This window comes from Ochotona curzoniae, unplaced genomic scaffold (genome assembly GCF_017591425.1).
Source record: "Ochotona curzoniae isolate NIBS_2020 unplaced genomic scaffold, NIBS_Ocur_1.0 contig_1014, whole genome shotgun sequence".
In the NCBI taxonomy this organism is placed as follows: Eukaryota; Metazoa; Chordata; class Mammalia; order Lagomorpha; family Ochotonidae; genus Ochotona; species Ochotona curzoniae.
This window is the reverse complement of record NW_024464920.1, coordinates 45,580,149-45,597,760: the sequence shown is the minus strand read 5'-3', so window position 1 is coordinate 45,597,760 and position 17,612 is coordinate 45,580,149. Positions and strand designations below refer to the sequence as shown.

General features: G+C 51.0%; 1 protein-coding gene, 1 long non-coding RNA gene and 1 other non-coding gene across 3 annotated transcripts; 1 reads left to right on the top strand and 2 right to left on the bottom strand.

Moving 5' to 3' along the window:
- Window positions 1-780: 780 nt before the first annotated feature.
- On the bottom strand, window positions 781-11,975 carry LOC121159917. The gene is made up of 3 exons (XR_005884461.1): window positions 11,861-11,975; window positions 7,711-7,866; window positions 781-886 (listed from the first exon to the last, which is right to left on the bottom strand). It is a non-coding gene; the product is annotated as an uncharacterized LOC121159917 (long non-coding RNA).
- Window positions 3,224-15,059, top strand: LOC121159902 (apolipoprotein L3-like). Its single transcript, XM_040985364.1, has 5 exons — window positions 3,224-3,413; window positions 6,839-6,917; window positions 7,690-7,773; window positions 8,972-9,094; window positions 13,381-15,059. The coding sequence occupies exons 4-5, from the start codon at window positions 9,081-9,083 to the stop codon at window positions 14,372-14,374; spliced, it is 1,008 nt and encodes a 335-aa protein (XP_040841298.1). The 5' UTR covers window positions 3,224-3,413; window positions 6,839-6,917; window positions 7,690-7,773; window positions 8,972-9,080; the 3' UTR covers window positions 14,375-15,059.
- On the bottom strand, window positions 11,660-11,765 carry LOC121164065. Its single transcript, XR_005885005.1, has one exon. It is a non-coding gene; the product is annotated as a U6 spliceosomal RNA (small nuclear RNA).
- Window positions 15,060-17,612: the final 2,553 nt, after the last annotated feature.

Genomic DNA, 17,612 nt, shown 5'->3' with positions numbered 1-17,612 from the left:
GAGAGAAGCTGCTGGAGAGTACCAGGACAATTAAGTGACTGGGATGAAAAGCTACGTCTATTCATGGAAGGCAGGACAAGAGGTAGAGCAGGTCTGTCCTACCTTGGCTGGCCCGGGTTCAAACACCTTGGCTCCTGGCATCCCATGGAGTGACACATACATGCCCAGGAGACTGGATGGCTCAGGGCAGGTGGCTGCATCCTTGGGCCTGGCGATGGAGCCAGGGCATGTAGAAGGAGGAGGAAGAGTGTTGGGAACACAAATGACACAAATGTGGCAAGGGGGTGTCTTGGATCGACCTGGGCTTGTGTGTTTGGCTGAGCATTGACCATCACACGTGTATATATGTGCCTTTTCAGTCTAACAGAAGCCTTGTTCTTCAGCCTGTCATGGCTACAGCCATCTCCAGGACATCAGCAAAAGTGTGCCCAACTGCTGCAAGCTCCTCCTCGTGGGCCTGGGAGTGACACACTGGAGTGGAGGCTGATGGCCAGGGTTCTCTTGCTGTCTGGAGGAGGCTCCTCTCTCAATGTTCTGTGTATCTGTGACCACCACTGCCAGTGTCTTCCCCAGGTGGTTTCTCTACTTCATCTCACTCCCACCCTGTGGCAAGTGCATTGTCACGAGCCTGGTGTTCCTGAGGACCTTGACCAGGAAGGCTGTGGGACCTCCTGCTTACATCAGCTCCCTGTAGTGGGAGCTCAGGAGGCCTCCGAGGTTTGATTTATATTCCTCATCCCATGCAGTGCAGCAGCCACATGAATATCTCAGAATCATCCAAGCTAATTTCTGTGAAAGACAAAGCAACGTGGGTCTCCACCCCAAGCGGCTTGAGAAGCTAGAAGTCATCAATTTGGAAGGTGTCTTTAAATATCCAAATCAGGAGCTGAAAGACATGGGGAATGAAAGCAGAAGTTTTGCAAAGGCCCATCACAGTGGCTCAGTGGCTAAATCCTTACTCTGCTCACACTAGGAGCTCACATGCCTGCCGGTTCCCGTCCCTGCTGCTCCACATCGCATTCAGCTCCCTGCTTGTGATCTGGGACTGCAATAGAGGATAGCCCAAGGCCTTGGGACGCTGCAGTCATGTGGGACCGCTGGAAGAAGCTGCTGGATTGGCTTGAGATTGACTCAGCTCTGGCTATTGTGGCCACTGGGGGAGTGAACTAGCAGATGGAAGATCTTTGTGTCTCCCTTTCTCTGTACATCTGCGTTTACAAAAAAATGTAAATAAATCTTGATTAAAAACTCTTTTGCCAGTGTGTCATGCTAGAGCTGATGCCCTCTGCTGACTCAACTTCTTAACCCCAGGTTCCTGAATTCTGGCTCCAGGGAGCAGGCACTGGGTGGGGACCATAGCACCTTGCTCCCTTGTGTTTTTTCCCACCAGCTGGCAGGCAGCTGAATCTGATTCCTGCCATCCCTGCACTGTCCAGGGTAGCATCTCCCATCAGGAGCATGGTGAAGGGGCCATCTGTGCGGTGTGGTTAACCATGGCCTCTGTCACTGCCTCGTGGTTACAGATAAGGGCATTGGGTGGTACGACACTGCCCAGGACGGGGCATTGGGGTGGGGGACTACACTCACAGCCACAACATTGTCCTCCCCTGGTGAGGGACAGCGGCTTTCTTGTGACAGTCTCATGGGACAAGGGGATGTGCCACATTGGCCTCTCCTAGCACTCTTTTCATAAAACTCTTCTCAAAATGTCTGTCCCCACAACCTCCAGATTTATTCCTTTTAAGCTGAGCAGAGAACCATGCAGACCCTGGGGGCACAGACACCTCCCCTGTCAGGCAGTGAGACCTAGGAGACACTCTGTGTGGCCGCCCATCCTGACACCCACCCTCTGAATGAACTGGAAGCAGCTTTCAGCTGGCATTCTTGCAGAAGAACCAAGGGCTGCAGTTCTTCAGTGGTGGCAAGGACACCTGGGCAGCTACTTGCCCATGCGGTCGCACCTCAAGGACACAAATCAACAACTGCCACCCCAGAATTGCCATCTTCACCCACCAGGCAGGCTTGCCGGTGTCCCCAGTATTGTGACATAGGGAACAGGGGAACACTGGTCTCTCTTCCTTTTTAATTTACATTAAGCTTTTATAATTTCGCACTTGCACGAAGCAACACAGAGGGTTCTTGGGCACTCCAACCTGGTTTCCCTCCATGGGAACAGCATGCAAACCTTCTAAACGCTGGCAAGCACTTCACCTTGCCAGTATGTGTAAGCACACAGGCAGGGACGCTATCACAGCCTGCTTCTTGTGCATGAGGCTGCTGTGTCTGCCCCGCCATGAGCAGCACTGCGGGGCCTTGACACTGACAGAGCTCAGATGTCAGCTGTACAACACTGCCCGTGTCTTGGCTAACTCCCAGACATGCTCAGACTGAGCAGGCAGCCTTCCCACTGGAGACCAGCTGTGGCCTCAGGACATGGTCAGTACACTCTGCTTGATGTGTTGTATTTATTTGTAAGGCACAGTTAGAGAGGGAGGGAAATGGAGAGAGATCTTCCATCCACTGTGGCACAGCAGTTAAGCCAACACTTGTGACAATAGATTCTTACATGGATGGGACCCAGTGTAAGACCTGGCTGCTCCACTTCCATCCAGCTCCCAGATAATGCACCTCGGGATTCAGCAGAAGTGGCTCAAGTGTGTGGGCCCTGCACTCACAGGGGAGACCAGGATGGAGTTCCAGGCTCCTGGCCCCAGCCTGGGCCAGCTCCCGCTGTTGTAGCCATTTGGGCAGTGAATCAGCAGATGGGAGATTGTCTTTGTGTGTCTGCTGCTCTGTCTGATTCTGCCTTTCCAGGAGCTCGCATCGGTCTCTCCTGCATCCCTAGAGCATGAAGGCTCTGGGTGGGCTTGTCATCTGTAGACTGTACTAAGCTGCCTGAGGTTGGTGCCTGGTGCTCAGGCCCGGTTTTCCCATGTGAGGAAAGACAGTTAGAGGGTGCATGGGTTGGGATGGTAGCCTCACTGTGAGTGCTGGGCCCAGCTGCAGCCCCTGGCTATGCCTGAACTGTGTCCAGGTCCAGCTGAGCTTGCTTCTCCAGGGGCAGATAAGGCTATGCCCTTGCCTGCTGAGCCTCCCGGCTTCCACTAGGTAGTGCTGGTGGTGGCCCTGGGAGCTGACCTCTGTGCTGAGGTTGGCAACAAGTCAACAGCCACAACAATCAAGGCCAAGGGGTCAGGGAGAAGGAGGGAGCCCATAGGGTACCTCCTCTGACTGTGGCGTCTGGGGGTGGAGCTGATGTAGGACTGGCCAACTGCATGTTTGCTGTGTTGCTGTAACGGTGAGTTTCGGTTTCCATTTTGTGTGCAAGGTACTTCTGGCTGGAAGTTTGGGTCTCATTACATAAATGCACGGTGCACAACACTGAGGACAGCTGGACCAGCAAGGACTCCCTGGTAAGCCGGGGACACTGGGAACCCTCTCCCTTTACAACCCCTCGTGTCTCTACAAGACAAGGATCACTGCCATGCATGGTGGGGTGAGGGAGCTCAGAGAGGTTAGGTGGCAGGTCCACACAGCTCAGCAGGTGCCAGCCTGCATTGACACCAGGTTCCTGTCTGACTCTCCCTAGGTTCCCATGGTGTCTGTGAAGAGTGGAGGGGCAGGGAGGTGGAGAGGAACTGCCCCAGGGGCTTCAGAAGATGTCCCAGGCTGGGCATGGGTTTGTAGGAGCAGAGACAGAGCCAGGAGCCTGGGACTGACCAAGTCCTACTCGTTGGCCCTAAGGCAAGCCTCCTGAATGCCGCTGTGCTAGCCCAAGGCATTGTGGTCCCAGGGGTGTTACCCACACCCTGTGAGCTCAGGTCTGGGTTGGCTGACTGGCTGCCCCCCGCCAGTGGGATTGAGGCGGAATGGCACTGCTGGGGACCTGGTGCTTGTAGAATGCATGTGAAGTTCACATCCGTGACACTAGCAGGTGGAGTGGGGTGTGGGATATGTGGCCCCCAGCTGGCAGATCTCAGAAGTACAGAGCGCGTGGTGGTCTGCTGGTAGGAAAGGACCTTTTAATTTGTTGGCAGAGGGAACCAGTAATTTTTTCCTGTACCAGCTCTCTGTGTATGTGTGTGCGTGTCTGTCTGTCTTTCTCTTTCTCCTATCTGCCCTCATCTCAGCTCCCTTTTCAGCTGATCTGACTCCTGGTATTCAGCCTTGGAGGGTGTTGGCCTACGTGCCGCAGCTCCTCCTTCATGCTGGCAGCATATTTTCCACAGCAGGAAATGGCACGAGGCCTTTGGACTCCTCCTGTGGACATCACGTCATAGCCCTGCCTGTGAGCAGTGGAAGGTGAGCTGCAGCCCGCAGCCTTGCCTGCCTTCATGGCACGGTGGGTGCTCGTGGGTGCCTAAGGGCAGGTGCTGAAGCAGGTGGTCTTGCTGACGTTCCTCTGAGAGCCTGGAATGTGTCAGATGCTGTGTCTGCGGGACCCCTGGAGCCCCTGTGCATGGCAGCACCAAGTGTGTGCCGTCTGCCCGCCCAGCACTCTGCAGTCACCTTGCCCACCTGCATCCCAGCCAACTTGAGTGTCTCTGCACCCGCCTAGGGGTCATCTGGCTTTTCAGTGTGTTCACATCTTTTTTTGTTTTGTTTAAGATTTATTTGTTCTCTTTGAAAGGTAGAATGCTAGCATGGGGTTGGGGAGAGAGAGCTATCTTCCATCTGCTGATTCATCCCCCACTAGTTTACAATGGTGCCGATGAGGTTAGACTGAAACCAGGAGCCAGGTGTTCCTTCCAGGTCTCCTACTTGGGTGTAGCTTCTCAAGCACTTGGGTCAAAAGCAGGCAGCTGGGCCCGGCGCGGTGGCACAAGTGGTTAAAGGTCCTCGCCTTGCACGCCCGGGATCCCATATGGGCACCGGTTCTATATCGGCAGCCCTGCTTCCCTTCCAGCTCCCTGCCTGAGGCCCAGGAAAGCAGTCGAGGACGGCCCAAAACTTTTGGACCCTGCACATGCCTGGGAGACCCTGAAGAGGCTCTTGGCTTCGGATCGGCATAGCATTGACCGTTGTGCTCACTTGGGGAGTGAATCATCGGACGGAAGATCTTCCTCTCTGTCTCTCCTCTCTGTATATCCGCCTTTCCAATAAAAAAATAATAAAAATAAATCTTAAAAAAAAAAAGCAGGGAGCTGGATGGGAATCTTAGCAGCTGGAACCCAGAGCAGCACCCATTGCACATGCTGGCAATACTAAAGGAGGATTAGCATGCTATGCCATTGTGCCGTCTTGCCATTAATTGTTCAGAGACCCTTGAGTGAGGTGGTGGTTGCTGTGATCTCAGAGTCATAGTCCTGTGTTTTCTGGCCTGAAAGAAGTGCCTGTGGAGATGGAGCTGGGACTTCAAGGACAGGAAGTGTAGGAGACAGAAAAGAGAAGGCTTCCCAGAGGGCAGGGAGCACTGACTGGTCCCTAAGCTAGGAGGTGACTGTGACGCCCTGTGCCCCAACACTGAGGAGGACACAGGTCAGGGAGGGTGAAGAGAGTAGAGGAGTGGGGGCGGCAGCAGCTCCTGCGAGGCCTGTGACCTGGCTGTGGAGCCGGGCGCCCTGTCCCTGCTTGAACAGGAGGGAGGAGGCCCTTGGGCACCTGGGAGATGGGGTTAGTAGGGACCTGCTCCAGGAGGGGCTCTGACTGGATGATTGGGAGGAGGAGTCACAGGCAGGCACCCCTGGGAGACCTGCTGCTGCAAGCATGTGGAAAGCCTCCTTGCTTTCTGGAATATTCTATGTTCACAAGTGCTCCTTCCTCCTGAGGCTGCACTGTAGTTGTCATCTGGTCACACTGGCTGGTTATTCTTCTTCCTGCACATCTGGCCCAAGCTCTCCTGTCCAGGATTCCCAGTAAGAGGACTGAGCACCAGCACCCAAGGACATGTTCCCTAAGCCCTTTCAATTCATAGGCAATTTTCTAACCTTGTTCCTGTGGCCCTGGCCTGTTTGTATCATGAACCCTCTATGGCCATAAGTTGTGTACAGGGCTGCCTTCCTGCCCTCACCCTGTCCTCGGACTCTTGATGCCAGCACACTTGTCTTGGCCCTGTGCCATCTCCATAGCAGCTCCTTGCCCATCCCCACTTCTTGCTGTTATATCCTCAATCCATTCTGTCTTTTCAATTGTTTGAGGCCCCACTTATAGACCTGGAAGTATGTGGGTTGGTGGCCTATCTGATTGCTGGGACCCAATCTTTACCTCTTACCATATTTCTGTCTCAAAAAGAGAATGAAAAACACTTATTTGTTTGTTTATTGAAAAAGAGGAGTGACAGGAGAATGGGAGGCACAGGGAGCAAGATGAAATGTGCTGGCTTCCTCCGTAAATGACCAGGGACTGGAACTGTGCCAGGCTAAAACCAGCAGCCTCCCTCGGGACTCCCACATGGAGATCACACGGGCTGTCTTCTGCTGCCTTCCCAGCATATTCACAGGGAGCAGGACTGAAGGAGAGTCAGCAGGACTAAAACCAGGACCCATATGGGTGTCAGAGGCAGGTTAAAATGGCCGAGCTGCAATGCCAGCTCTCATGTGTGGGATTTCTGAACATGGACCAATGCTTTGTCATCAGTGTTCCTTTTTGTTTATCAGAGTTGCACCTTCTGCTCATGTCACATTCAGGTGATTGGGACAACACTGTACAGTCTTGGGGCTTTGCCTGGGAAGGGCCAATTCCATAGGCGGGAGATATACCGTCAATTGCCCATGCCTGCATGTGCCATGACTGGTGTGGCCACACTTTTGGCCAGCTATTGGGCAGGGCTTGGCCAAGTGCCCTTTGACCTTCTGAAGCCAGGTGCCCGCACACCATTAACATTTGTTTGCTCTCTCAGTTCCCGAGGCCTGAGCCTCAGCAGCAGACCTGAAGACCCTCTCATGCTGTGTTTGAAAACTCAGGACAGCTGAGACTCGGTAAGCCTGACAGACTCAACTCCTTCTGAGCCGGCCAGCCTGTCCCCTTGTGTCACATTAGTGTGTGGCTCTGGGTTTCAGATTATTCACATGTTGGTGCTGTATAATCTTGTAGTCATCCCACTTCTAGAAAAATCTGGAGAAATGGGCAGCTTTAGCAAGGAGAACATTCTTGGTCTTTCTGTAAAGGGTATGAATCAAATGAAAGTCCAACAGGGAAGGGCAGCCTATGTGTCCCCAGGAGGGAACAGAACCGTGGAAGGGACCAGGCCAGGGCTGGGCAGGACTCTGGGCCCTGATGGGTTGAAGGGCCTAGCAGGAAGAAGCAGAGGACAGACTTCGGGCGGCTGCTATCACAGCAAATGGACTGAGGGAGGCCTGGGCACAGGTGGAGGTGCTTCTACCAGCACACACACATGAGCTAACCTGTGGCCCAGCTCAGGGAGACACTGCTCAGGACACGGGTTTGATCAGAACCTGCCTAGACTCCCCACTGGAGCATCCTTGTTACCTATCATTTTTGGTGCTGGCCTCAGATTTATTTTAATTTTTTTTTAGCAATTTTAAAGATTTGTTTTTTATTTATTTACAAAGCAGAGTTAACACAGTTCAGATTCTTCCATCCAGTGATGCACTTCCACTGGGCCAGGCTGAACCTGGAGCTGTTCCAGTTGTGCCACTGGTAGCAGGCAAACATCTCCTGAGATCCACACGGAGACCAGGTCCCCACCCTACAAATGTCTGCCACCCACAGCTACTTTCTCCTTCCCAGGGCTAAAGCAAAACCTCCCACCTGACAATGCCATGGCGAGCAGTGATGAAGACGAACAGGGAGGCGATGGATCTGTGGTCCAAGGTACTCACGCTTGCTTCTCCTGCTCAGGCTTGGGACCCATGTTGGCAGCCATGAGGTTCAGCTCAGTCAAATGGAGCTTTATTTGCTGAAAAACTTTAAAATATATATATGTGTTTTTATCAGAAAGGTAGAAACAGAGAGAAGAAGATGCAGAGAGAAAGATCTTCCATCCACAGGTTCATTCCCCAGATGTCCACAACAGCCAGAGCTGAGCTGATCTCTGAAGCTGATCCAGGAGCTTCCTCCAGTCTTTGACGCAAGTGCAGGATCAGAAGTCTTTGTGCCGTCTTGCACTGTTTTCCCAGGCTGTTTGCAGGGAGCTAGAGTGAAAGTAGAGCAGCTGGACCCAGCTATCCTGCTCCTAGGAATATACCCAATAGAAATGAAATCTGCATGTGAGAAAGGGATCTGTAATCTGTATTTGCAGCATCACAATCTACAATAGCAATAGCAATGGAAACAATCCAGATGTGTGTCCAAAGAAGAGTGGTTAAAGAAACTGTGGTACATCTACTCCATGGATATTACTCAGCTATTAAGAAGAATGAAATTATATCATTTACAATGAGGTGATCCCAATTAGAGACCATTATGCTCAGTGAAATGAGTCAATCACAAAAGAACAAATATCATATGTTCTCTCTAATATAAGGAAACCAGCATGGAAAGTGTAACCTTAATAACCCGATCCATACTGTTCTTTTTTTGGCTGCATCCCATGTGATTTGATGTTTTTGATTTCAGTTTCATTTATTCCAAATATCAAACAAAAGATGGACTCCCAAGTAAACTGCTGGAAATGTGTAGACAATGGGATGCTGGACTGTCTGACATTGTCTGTACCAGCAATGTTGGGGTACACTTAAATAACAGACTGATGGAATTATGACTCCTTATGAAAGATTATATTATCGTAACAATATGGGGAAAATCTGTCTGGGGGGCTGGGAATTTGAGGGGAATCCCAGTCTACACAAAATTGTACCACAAACTTCAAAAATTCAAAATAAAAATATAACAGCCAAAAAACATATGCAAGAAAAAAAAACAGATAAAATGCAAAAAAAAAAGAAAGAAAGAAAGGAGAGCAGCTGGATAGAAGCTGGCACCCATATGGGATGCAGCGCTTGCAGGGGGAGGATTAACATTTGAGCCAATGCACCAGCCCCAAGTGAAGCTTTGCTTTTTCTCCAAGCAGATGACAACAGCTGCATAGCTGACATCATCGAGAACTTCCAGGACATAGTGAACATGGAGCACCTGCAGTCTCTGCTGATACCAACGCCTGGAGGGCATTTTTGTCCAAGATGGAATTGTCCAGGTATGGCTGGCCTACCCACGGTGGGCATGCAAACCACAGTGAGCAGAGGTTCCTGCAGGAAGCCCACCGTCCAGTGCTTGATTCAGTACTGGGCCCAGGCTGGCTCCTTGTCCGTGGGGCTGCCTCTACACCTCAAGCCTTGTACTCCAGATGAAGCTTTCCCACTCCAGTATGGCTTCTCTCCATCCACCCTGAGAACCTACTTTATAAATACATCTATAGTGTTGCCAGTGGCTGGCCCTTGAGTGAGATGTACCTTTATTATATATGGACAACCAGAAATATATTTTTCAATTATTTATTTAAAAGGTAGCATTATAAAGAAACAAGGGGGGAGCAGGAAGAGCAATCTGCTGGTTCACACCCCCGATGGTGACAGTGCTTAGTCTAGACCAGCCTGAAGCCTGAGATTTTTCCAGGTATCCCACCATATGGTAGCAGACCCTCTAAGACTCATGCTGAAACCAGGCCCCTGGCCCTGTGGCTCCCCACCACCCACAGATGCTTTCTTATCTCCAGGATTGCAGCTAAATGAAACCTTCCTGCGAGACAGTGCAGATGGAGAGCAAGGAGGAAGACCAACAGACAGGCTATGGCACCATGGTCCCAGGTAGTAACGCTTCCTCCTCCTGCTCATGTCTAGGATTTGGGGTGGCCCCCAGGGCTGAGCTCAGCCCAGTGAAGTCTACGGGGTCTGCAGGGACACCTTAGTCATCCCAGCTCACATTAGGGGAAGGGAAGGGAAGGGAGAATGGGAGCCAGGAGCTCCTTCTGAGTTTCTTGAGCCATCTTCTGCTGCCTTCCCAGGCACTTGAGCCGGGGGCTGGATTGGAAGAGGAGTGCCTTGGGGGTCTTCTGTCCAGCAGGCCCCAAGAACACCGAGGGGTGAGGTGACGGTGCTCTGGTGCAGCAGAACCACTTGAGACAAACTGGTGAGGGACGGCTGTTTATTTGAAGGACTTCACAAACTTATTTAGGGCAGAGAAAGGGGGCAGGCAGAAGGGCAGTTCCAACAGTACTCCCACTCAGCAGCAACACTGTGACTGGCTAGTAGGTATGTCTATCTCTCTGGACTCTCCAATCATGCCATAGGTCGTGTGTTTTGAAGCAGGCAGAAGGCTGTGCCTCACCTTACTGAAGAGCAGGATGAATGTAGCATTTGACTTGCTAGAGTTGTTTCCCCAGGAAGTCCTGGCACAGCTTGTTCAAGAGACAGAGAAGAGAACCTGGAGTGCAGCCCCCCCTCTGGCTGCATGCCCAGTGATGAACAGGCCATGTTGGGGTCTTGGTTAGCCGAGGCTCCTGTCAGGGGTCCCCTTGAGGGGGTGGAGAACACAGTGTGCCATGTGCCTATGGCCTCTCCCATGGGCTGGGCAGGCAGAGATCCAGGGGTGACCTCCAACGCGGGTAGCTGAGACTTGAACAGGTGCCCATATGGGATGCGGATGTCTCTGGTGGTGGCCAACTCACTGTGGTACAATGGTGGCCATGAAATTTCTTTTTCATTACAAAAGCTTACGGTAACACAATAAAGTGGTGTTATACTGTGGTAAAGAATACACAAACATATATTTGATTTGATTTGACTTGATTAAAAAGCTTTTTAATGATACAGTTTCATAGGTTCTGGGATTTTCTGTCCCCCCTCAACAAATCTTCCACCTACACACACTGAATTCCTCTATATCATTACTGTAAGGTTTGCTGACCTCCAGCAAAAGAAAAAGGCCTGGACCGACTGTTGAGAGACCTTCATGGAGGAAGTCCTTTCAAAGGCCTTTTCTGTGCGTAACAGAGAGGCAGAGAGAAAGCAGGCAGCTGTGGGGATTAAATGGCCTGGGCCAAGGGCACAGACAGAAAAAACGTGCAAAGAAGAATGCAGGATGAATTTTATACCCTTCCTGTTGCATAAGCAGGAGCAGGTGCCACTCTGGTCTGGGTATGTCATTGGTCAGCCAAGGCTCCGTTGCCCTGGAGACCTGTCAGATCGACATGCTTCCTTCGGGGAGTCTGGCTGGTGGTCTGAGTGATGCATCAGGTCTGACGCCAACTCCGTCCACCTCCATCCCCGCGGACACCATCAATTACAATACTATAGTCCTTTATAAACAGTTGTAAGTCCATCATGCTGCTGTTACAGTGAATCCCGACATTGTAGGTATGCACAATGGCAGACATTCCGACATCCTATTCTTAAGATATATTTAACAGTTTCATTGCGAATCCGTCTTTGATTTGGAAGTGGAGGTACACCCTGCATCGAATCTTCACATCTTTATAGGATGGTCTCTTTACACAGTTAGTATACACCCCGTTAAATGAAAAACTGCACAAAAAATCAACAACGGATATAAAAATCCGGAAATTAGCAACAACATGAGGTTAAATATCATACTACTAAATAACCAATGTGTCTCGGAAGAAATGAAAAAGAAACTCAGAAACCTTCTTGAAGCAAATGATGCTATTGTGTGGCCTACGAATCAGTCAGGAAATTAGTAAGAAAATATTTTTGAATGAATGCAAATAAAAACAAAAATATCACAACCCCTGCGGTGTAGCAAAAACAATTTGGAACACTTCATGAGTTTGCATGTCACCCTTGTACAGGGGCATCACTAATGTCTACATTGTTCCAATTTCAGAACGCCTGGTGCTGAAGTGAGCACAGACATATATTGTGGAAATTTTAGAAATGTATTTCTTTGAGAGAGGAAGGAAGAGGCAAATAAGTGAAATCATTGGATATGTCACTCTCATACTTACATGGTAATTCCACAGCCCACTCGTGGCTGAGCCTCAGGAGGGAAGGCGCAGGTGGAAGGGCTGAGGCCATTATAGGAGCTTCCCCTTCCTGGGACCCAAGCCCATGCCTGCCAGATGCTCTGGGCTGCTGAACACTAGATACTGCTCTGCTCCTCTCTGCTCGCAAGCACACTGGGCAGGGCTCTGCGGCCAGCCTGGACTTCCTGCTGGGTCTATTTCTGGAGGACAGATGTCTAAGTTCAAGGTGACAACTGGAATGTTGCCTAGGGACAGCTCTCTTCCTGGTTTGCATAGGACAATTTCTTCTTGGGCTATCCTGTGTGTGGAGAGAGGGAGACAGGGAGACAGGGAAACATGGAGGACATCAGGAGCCCATCCTCTATGCATGTCTTAGAGCACTGTGCCCAGATACATTCCCGGGAGTTGGGGTTATATTTTAGTAGTGATGCCAGGGACTAGAGCTTAAGTGAGAAAGCACCTTTGTTAGATATGGACAGCACAAACAGCTTATTTATTTGAAAGGCAGCATTACAGAGAGAAATAGGAGAGGGCTCTGTGAGGTCACTGTTCATATGTTACAAGATCTGAAACAGGAGTCAGGGATCCATCCAGGTCTCCCACCTAGAGCAGGACAAAGGTGTTCGCCCTCCTCCACTCTACCAGGCACACTAGCAGTGAGCTGTAATGAAAGTGGAGCAGTTGATGGTTGAACCAGAGTTAGATGTGATGCTGGCATGGCAGGAGGTGCCTGACCTGCTGGGCCAAACTACCAGTCCTTCAATAGAATCTTAAAAGGACTTTTACTCAGTGTCAGCATTGTGGTTTGGTGATTAAGCCACTGCTGTGAGTCAGACATCCCATATGGACACCAGTTCAGGTTCTAGCTGTTCCACATCCAATCCAGCTCTCTGCTAATGATCCTGGGTGGCAGAAGAGGATGGGTCCCTGCACCCACTTGGAGACCCAGCAGAAGCTCCTGGCTCTTGGCTGCTGGCTTTGACCTGTCCCAGATCTAGCCAGCAATGGTGGCCATTCGTGGAGTGAAACAGCAGATGGAAAGCTCTTCTCCCACCTCCATAACTGTTCCAATTAGATAAATCAATGTATTTTTTTAAATGATGACTTATACCTATTCCTTAGTGAATAAGTTTTGTTTTAAAGAAAAAGTATTTATTATTATTATTTTTTTATTGCAGAGTCAGATATACAGAGAGGTGGAGAGACAGAGGGGAAGGCCTTGTATTGGTTAATTCACTCTGCAAGTGTCCACAGTGATTGGAGCCGAGCTGATGCAAGGAGTTCCTTCCGGGTCTCCCATGCTGGTTCAGGGTCTCAAAGCTTGGGGCCATCCTCGACTGCTTTCCCAGGCCAGAAAGAGGGAGCTGGGTGGAAAGGGGTGCCCATATAGGATCGCAGTGCCCAGAAGTAAATTAGTTCTCTAGAGCATCTGTGAGGGATATAGGATAGTATTCTGGAAAGGAAAATTCCTCACCTGTGTGAACTTCTTCCTTCCTTACTAGCAGTCCAAGTGGATCCAGCCATTCTAGTCCATTTCACGGACCCGCAGGCTGCCTGTCCTCATCACGTGACAATTACAGTTACAGCGAGGAGACACACGTGCTAGATGAAGCCCTGGCCAATTATTACATAGACCTGTACACAGACCCAGAGGATGAAGCCCACCAAGCAGAGCGGCAGGCGAGGGAGAGGTTTTTGAGGGAGTTTCCGCAGGTGAAAGTGCAGCTGGAGGAGATCATAGCAAAGCTGCACACCCTGGCAGACAGGGTGGACAAGGTACACTGGGACTGCACCATCACCAACATGGTGGCTGCCTCCATTGGGGCCGTCTCTGACATCCTGAACATGGTTGGCCTGGCTCTGGCCCCTGTGACCGCAGGGGTCGGCATGGCACTGAGGGCCATGGGGATGGGGTTTGGAGCAGCAGCCGCAGTGGCTGGTGCCTCCACTGCCATCGTGGAGCATGTAACCAGGGCATCAACAGTAGCCGAAGCCAGCCGCCTCACATGGAGCAGCATCAATCAAGTAGAGCTGATCACAGAAACTGTGGTTCATGGTATCCCCAATGTCTTCAACATAACCCGGATGTCCATTCAAGTCGTGGATGTCATCGGAAAGAACGTCCGTGCCATCAAAATTGCCGAGACCAATACCCACCTGGTGCACAATGCCAAGTGCCTCATGACTGCAGGGAAGATCTCAGCCCGTAGCACTAGGAAGGTGCAGCAAGCCTTTGGGGGCACTGCTCTGGCCATGACAAATGGAGCTCGAATTGCAGGTATGGCCACTGCTGGCCTCTTCCTTCTGAAAGATGTGTTCAGACTTGTCCAAGGTTCAGTGCACTTGCACCAAGGAGCCAAATCCGAGTTGGCTCAAGGACTGCGGCAGTGGGCTCAGCAGCTGGAAGAGTATTTGGCACAGCTCATGGTGATCTACAGGAGCCTGCAGTGGGAGCAGCTGAGTGAGCCTGGACCAAGAGCTATTGCACTGACCTGAGCGCAGCAAGCAGACACATTTTCCATGAGGGACAAAGAGGCTCAGACAAAATGGTCCAGGAACAGGGCTGAGGGGCAGAGTGAGGCAGTGAAAGAGGACATATTCACACCACGAAAGTATCCATCAGACACACAGAGAGCTCTGAGTCTTCCAGGAACGGCAGTTGTCATACAATGTGAAGGCATTAAGTACAGGAAGCCCCTACCCTGCTCATGCCCCAGCTGGCCTTCAGTCTCTGCATTTCCACATGGAGTATTGGCTCACATGACAGGATCAAGCACAGTCCTCGAGGAGCCAGGGTGTGCAAAATTATCTCAGAACATTCCCCCACGTCCCTCTTAAATACATCCAGGGCTTGCAAGTTCCTTTGCTGCTCATGATCCTGTGGAAGGCTTGTCTCAGCCCACCTCACTGCCCCACCCCCAGGAGCTGGTTCGACAGTGGGCACTTCCATTCCCTCCTGACAATTCAACAGCTCTAAGGCCATCTGAACAATGCACTCATTTCTATGTATATTCTGCATCAACTCTTGGGTACTACTTAGTTCGTGGCCTTTGTGAGGACACTGAGTGATGGAATTACTCAAGAATTCAGCAGCAGGGTTGGCACTGTGGTGTAGCATGTGAAGCTGCTGCCTGCATCACACACATTTCATACAGGCTCTAGTTTGAATCCTGGCTGCTCCACTTCCAATCCAGCTTCCTATTAATACACCTGGAAAAGCAGGGGAGGTTGGTCCAAGTGCTTGGGTCACTGCACCCATGCGAGAGACACAGCAAGAAAATCCTAGCTTTGGACTACCCAGCCCTGAGTGTTGCTGCCATTTGGGGAGTGAATCTGCAGATAGGTGGTCTCTTTGTCTCTCTCATTCTCTCTCTCTCTCCCTCTTTTTCTCTCTCTCTTTCTCTCTCTTATTTTACTTTGCAAGTAAATAAGTAAACCTTGAAATACAAAAAAAAAAAAAAAAAATCCAGCACCATTTTCAGCACCATTTTCCCCCTGAATACTTACAATTGAAACTCCACTGTGCTGGCCTAGCATGAGCCAATCCCACGGAGATGGTTGTATCAGCTGAGATTTTTCTTTGTAAGCAGCAGCCAACGGGGAATGTTGCTGACATGAACCAGGAGAGAGAAGCTGCTGGAGAGTACCAGGACAATTAAGTGACTGGGATGAAAAGCTACGTCCATTCATGGAAGGCAGGACAAGAGGTAGAGCAGGTCTGCCCTACCTTGGCTGGCCCGGGTTCAAACACCTTGGCTCCTGGCATCCCATGGAGTGACACATACATGCCCAGGAGACTGGATGGCACGGGGCAGGTGGCTGCATCCTTGGGCCTGGCGATGGAGCCAGGGCATGTAGAAGGAGGAGGAAGAGTGTTGGGGATGCAAATGTGGCAAGAGGGTGTCTTGGATCGACCTGGGCTTGTGTGTTTGGCTGAGCATTGACCATCACACGTGTATATATGTGCCTTTTCAGTCTAACAGAAGCCTTGTTCTTCAGCCTGTCATGGCTACAGCCATCTCCAGGACATCAGCAAAAGTGTGCCCAACTGCTGCAAGCTCCTCCTCGTGGGCCTGGGAGTGACACACTGGAGTGGAGGCTGATGGCCAGGGTTCTCTTGCTGTCTGGAGGAGGCTCCTCTCTCAATGTTCTGTGTATCTGTGACCACCACTGCCAGTGTCTTCCCCAGGTGGTTTCTCTACTTCATCTCACTCCCACCCTGTGGCAAGTGCATTGTCACGAGCCTGGTATTCCTGAAGACCTTGACCAGGAAGGCTGTGGGACCTCCTGCTTACATCAGCTCCCTGTTGTGGGAGCTCAGGAGGGTGCTGAGGTTTGGTCTATATATCTCGTGCCATAGTGTAGTAGTCATATTTATTTCTTGCTTTTGTCAACACCAATGTGCATCTCCACCCCAAGTGGCCCGAGGAGCCAACGTCATCAATCCAGAAGCTGTCCTAATACATCTAGAGCCAGGCGCCCAGAGGCAGGGGAATGAAAGCAGGAAATTTTGCAAGGAGCCCATTGGGGTGGCTCAGTGCCTAAATCCTTATCCTGCTCAAATTAGGAGATATCATATGCCTGCTGGCTTTTGGCCTTGTGGGTCCACTTCCAATCCAGCTCCCTGCTTGTGACTTGGGAAAGTAGTAGAAGATGACCCAAGGCCTTGGGACCCTGGAATCATGTGGGACCACGGAAAGAAGCCCTTGGTTCCTGGTTTCAGATTGACTGAGCTCCAGCTACTTGGAGAGGGAACTAGCAGATGGAAGATCTTTGTGTCTCCTTCTCTCTTTACATGTACATTGATAATAGAAGTAAAAAATCTTTAAATAAAAAATGATTTGCAAGTTGATCATTCAGTGTTATGCTAGAGATGATGCCCTCTGCTGACTCAACTTCTTCACCCCCAGGTTCCTGAATTCTGGCTCCAGGGAGCAGGCACTGGGTGGGGACCATAGCACCTTGCTCCTTTGTGTTTTTTCCCACCAGCTGGCAGGCAGCTGAATCTGATTCCTGCCATCCCTGCACTGTCCAGGGTAGCATCTCCCATCAGGAGCATGGCGAAGGGGCCATGTGTGTGGAGCGGTTAACCATGGCCTCTGTCACTGCCTCGTGGTTACAGATAAGGGCATTGGGTTGCACAACATTGCCCAGGACAGGGCGGGGGCGGGGATGACATTTAAAACCACAACACTGTCCTCCCCTGGTGAGGGACAGCCTCTTTCTGTGACATTCTTATGTAATACAGCAACTGGCCAGCTCTGACCTCCCTCTGAGCATTCTACCCTCAAACCTCTTCTCAAAATGTCTTTGTCCCCACAGCCTCCAGATTTATTCCTTCCAAGCACAACAGACAACCATGGTAATTTTGCCTTTGGCCCTGCGGATGTGGACACCTGCGCTGTCAGGCAGTGAGGCCTAGGAGACAATCTCTGTGTGGCCATCCAGCCTAATAGAGCGCTGTGTCACCAGGGAGCCCAGCAAATCTGCCAGGGTGCCAGGTCCCAGTCCTGTCCCCAGTCCTGTGCTCCTCCAGCATTGTCAGTCCCCAGGCTCCCTAGCTCTCTTTTGCAATTTACAGCTGGCCGCCTCCCTGCTATGGTCCAAGACACCAACTTTTGAGGCCTGCGATGGGACTCGTCTCAAGGGAGGGGACCATTCAGTTTGGGGATTTCCCAGCAGATGCAGCTGGAGGGAAATTCTGACCACACCTCCCTACACCCCCACGGCCAGC